This window comes from Rhododendron vialii, chromosome 7a, assembly GCF_030253575.1.
Source record: "Rhododendron vialii isolate Sample 1 chromosome 7a, ASM3025357v1".
NCBI lineage: Eukaryota > Viridiplantae > Streptophyta > Magnoliopsida > Ericales > Ericaceae > Rhododendron > Rhododendron vialii.
The window spans coordinates 34611405-34615723 of record NC_080563.1 but is presented as its reverse complement, the minus strand read 5'-3'; the positions used below and the strand labels follow the sequence as shown (position 1 = coordinate 34615723).

Here is a 4319-nt window from a genome sequence, read left to right as displayed (position 1 = left end):
CAAGCGAACCAAACAGACCCTAATTCAAGGATCAGAAATTGTGGTCTCTTGTTTTCAAAGAGTTAAGGAAAAGAGAAGGAAACTTCTGATCGATCCTTGGAGATCAGGGAAAAGAGATGGAAACTTCTGGCCGGAATTACGCAATTCATGAGAGTGTTTCCTGTATGGGAATTAGCTCATGCAATTGGAAAACCCCCAGGAATTATGCAATTCAGTTGCCAACCAGATGTTGCTCTGCAGGTCTATGTTTTCTTAAACTCCCTCCGTCCCTAAATAAAATGTCTGACGTGCAAACTTAGGCCTTTAAAAAGATGCAAATTTTTTCATTAAAAGAATCAATTCCTTTCCACAAATCAATAGATATTAGCGAGTTCTGTTAAGTTGTGATTTTTTTTTTTTTTGAATTTTTTAACGAGAAAAATGCAGTGGCGGAGGGAGTAAGGGACGAGCGGGGGCACACGCCCCCACTGTTTTTTTTTTTTTTTAATTCAAAATTTAAATATGTATATTTGGCATTTTGTCTTGGTAATTGTATTTGATAAATTTACTTTTAATCACTCTAAGACATTTCGAATATCATTCATTCTCAATTTTATTTGACATATTAGAACAATGTCATTACACTTGCGAAATGAGATGTCTAATGCAAATAATAGCGGCCACTTACTCTTTGGAACTCTCTAATGCATAATGTCCACAATTCAAAAGTGCTTAAACCATGGGCTGTGGGTTTTATACTTTAGAAATTATTAACAATGGAAACAAGATTGCTAAATATTGTATATATAATAAATTGCTCTTAGACTTGATCCGTTAAGACAATTCAAATTTGTTTGTTTTATATTCTATGTATGTTACTTTCTTAATAAATAGGTTAGGTTTTTCAATTCTCAGCATGAACGGTAATTATTTATTATTCTAACATTGTTTGGTATGAATTTTTTTGGTTGAAATGTGTTCAAAAGGTGCCCCCACTTATATAGATTCCTAGCTATTCCACTGGAAAAATGCTTCTTTTTAAAAGCTTATGTTTGCGCGTCGGACATTTATTTAGGGACGAATGGAGTAATTAAGTCTACGATTAGTTTACTACTCCATATAAAAAAGTCATGTGAACATACATTTCGAACACAACTCCGGATACAATTGCGTTCAGAAATTAACATTGGATGACACATGGGCATGTATTATTCTAGATGGAGTTTGAATTACTTTTGTTATTAGTAACTTTTTTATAACTCTTGATCAAAATATGAACAAAAGAAAAGAATTTCAGAAAACACAAAAAAAAAAAAAAAACCCCGGAAAAATATGTCTCTTTTGGATTATATTATCTTAATCATTATAGGCGCTTTTTTTCTTTTTTCAAATTCCACTCGTCAAAATAAATGCTAGTAAATCCAAAAAAAAAAAAAAAACGACCCAAATGAACAACCTCTCTATATATACAATCACCATATTATGCATACAGTTTCTCATACCAAAATTAGGTAATTCTTCTCTTCTATTATCAACAATGGTCTCCACCCACCTTGTTTCCGCACTCCTTCCACTGGTATTCACCTCCTTTCTCTTTGTTCAACCACATCCGAGCAGTGGCCACGCCAATCCGCTCAAAACTTGTAATTTCGATAAGATTTATCAGCTCGGGGACTCTCTGTCTGACACTGGTAATTTGATTCGTGAGAGCCAAACTGGGACATCTTCGGCATTCGCTAGTCTTCCATATGGAGAAACGTATTTCGAGAACGCGACTGGTCGTTGCTCCAACGGACTTCTCATGATCGACTATATTGGTATGTAAAATTCCCATTTAGATATTCAGTCAAGTATAGGGTGAACCGGGAGAAAAAGTTGCTTCACACTCTTTTTGCATACCTAAATGCCATGTTTTTAGTAGCAAATTTGCCTACAAAATTGCTTCAGTGTTTCTCAACCACTCACAAATAATTTACTTTTCCATACTTCATATTTTCATCAGTTTCTAGAATTTATTGTTTCTCAACCCTTCATCTCCGGTAAACAGCATCATATTCCTAAACTAAGATAAGAACAATCATGTGCCCAAGAATTCAGAACTCAAATCCAAGATTGGCAAGATGCTAACCAAGAAAACACCTATTGGGACAAGTCCAGACACCTAATGTGCCAAGCCCGAAACACCTATTAAGTCAAGCCCAAACTTAAAGAAAAACCACAACAGCAAGTCAACCGCCGCCCGGCCACGCCCAAAACCGACCGCCTCAACAACCACCACTGCGCCATAGCCACCAACAGATCCAACAGCAGCCACCACAGGACCACCATGGCGGCCTGACGATGGACCACCAGAACCGCCAACAGCAACAACGGCGGCCCAGCCCACCGGAAGCATAGATAACACCTTTCAATAGATAACACCCCTAAAGGATCAAAGTATTCTTCCTTTTTGAAGTTATTTTTCACATGGAGATTAATAAGTCTCTGTAAAGCAATTTTTTCATGTTCTTTTAAGTCTCTCAAGCGCAGTAATTTTTTTCCTCTGTGTATTCCTAGCTATGGCTGCCGACCTTCCCTTCCTTGTTCCTTACAAGGATAATGACGGAGACTTCAGACATGGAGTGAACTTTGCCGTTGCAGGGTCAACTGCTTTACCGGCGGACAATCTAGCGGCCAAGAACATCGCAACCATGTTAACTAAGAGCTCACTCGGCGTCCAACTCGATTGGATGTCAACACATTTCAGTTCCATGTGCACCCGAGAGCGAGGTAGGCAGTGATTCTTCTATCACATTAAGCAAATTAGACCAGAATCGGGGCTCCCTTGGTCGGTGTCCCTAGCTTTACCGCCTTTCTAATTGTCCGATTGCACTTGCTTATTGACAGATTGTATCGAGAAGCTTAAGAACTCCCTTTTCATGGTTGGAGAGATCGGAGGAAACGATTACAATTACGCTCTCTTGGAAGGAAAGACCATGGACGAGGTAAAAAACATTGTGGTCGATGTTGTCCGAGCCATAAGCAATGCCGTTAGAGTAAGTTTCCCCAACAAAATTGATGTACTTTTTGTCAAGCCAAGATCGAATTAAATCGACTTCTTCTAAACTGATCAATATCTAAGTTGAAATTCGTTGTACTGGCTGATCGATGCAGAGAGTAATTGACTACGGAGCCGTAAGGGTGGTAGTGCCTGGAAATATTCCAATAGGTTGCTTACCACTCTATCTTACAGCTTTCCAATCCAACGCATCCGCAGCCTACGATGAAGATAACTGCGTGACGAAACTCAACGATCTCGCAACCTATCACAACCATCAGCTGAAAGAGGCCATTAGAGAGCTAAAGCAAGATTACCCAAATACAGTAATCGTGTACGGCGACTACTACCGTGCTTTCCAGCACCTTTTTCGCGATGCTGAATCTCTTGGTGAGTAAATCTATTCTTCGCAACAAGAAGTACACAGACTTGGTGAAATCGTTCTTTTTACTATGTGTTCAGGATTTGACGGTGCGTCTTCGCAAAAGGCATGCTGTGGGACTGGTGGTGATTACAACTTTAATCTGAGTCATCTGACGGAGATATGTGGAGCCCCTGGCGTTCCGGTCTGTCGAAACCCAAATGAGCACATTAGTTGGGACGGAGTTCATTTGACGCAAGAAGCTTACAAAATCATGTCTGAATGGCTACTTAGTGATATCGTGCCCAAGCTTCACTGCCCTATTTGAGTTGGTTCTTGATTCATCTAGGCAAAGAGAATTTGTATTAATTTAGATTCTTTTATTCATTGGTGATCACATTCATTTTTTCTGGTTGTTCATAGGTTTGGTAAAACATTTATGATTGGTTGTATCTATGACTAGTTTGTTATTTCTAATTTTGAATCATGCTTTTTTTTAATCAGCCCAATTTCGCAATATGTTTTTTTTGATAGGCAACAATTTATTAAAACTCGACAAAGGGTAATTTCAAATATGTTGGTCTAGCTAGCTAGCTAGTTTACATTTAAAAAAAAAATAGTAAAGGTAAATAAAAAACATATTCAGAACTCCAAGTTGGTGGTGGACTTTGTTGTAGGTAAATAAACAAACATATTAACAATACTTTGTTCGGTTTGGATTTCGATGGAGATTTTTTAGAATAATGAGCGAAGAAAGATAAAGAAAATTCATTGAGACTGTGCACAGGGTTTTTTGAGACCCAAAGCGAAGAAACTATAAAATTCCTCGTGCCTCGTGCTCAGGTCCTTTTAATCATTGTAGTTTGTTTTAAAAAATTAATAAAATTCTTTTGTTGTTCCAAAAAAAAAAAAGGAAGGTGTCATCAACTGACACAGAACAGA

General features: G+C 38.0%; 1 protein-coding gene across 1 annotated transcript; it reads left to right on the top strand.

The window, feature by feature from the left end:
- Positions 1-1475: 1475 nt before the first annotated feature.
- Positions 1476-3829, top strand: LOC131333515 (acetylajmalan esterase-like). The gene is made up of 5 exons (XM_058368078.1): positions 1476-1796; positions 2536-2748; positions 2866-3014; positions 3133-3406; positions 3479-3829. Exons 1-5 carry the CDS (start codon positions 1517-1519, stop codon positions 3703-3705), a joined length of 1143 nt encoding a protein of 380 aa, XP_058224061.1. The 5' UTR covers positions 1476-1516; the 3' UTR covers positions 3706-3829.
- The last annotated feature ends 490 nt before the right edge of the window (positions 3830-4319 follow it).

Bases quoted from the DNA above. Each gene is read 5' to 3' on its own strand.
- LOC131333515 (XM_058368078.1), top strand. From the start codon at position 1,517: ATGGTCTCCACCCACCTTGTTTCCGCACTCCTTCCACTGGTATTCACC. The intron at 3,015-3,132 runs GTAAGTTTCCCC...TGATCGATGCAG, and splicing joins CCATAAGCAATGCCGTTAGA to AGAGTAATTGACTACGGAGC. The intron at 3,407-3,478 runs GTGAGTAAATCT...CTATGTGTTCAG, and splicing joins TCGCGATGCTGAATCTCTTG to GATTTGACGGTGCGTCTTCG.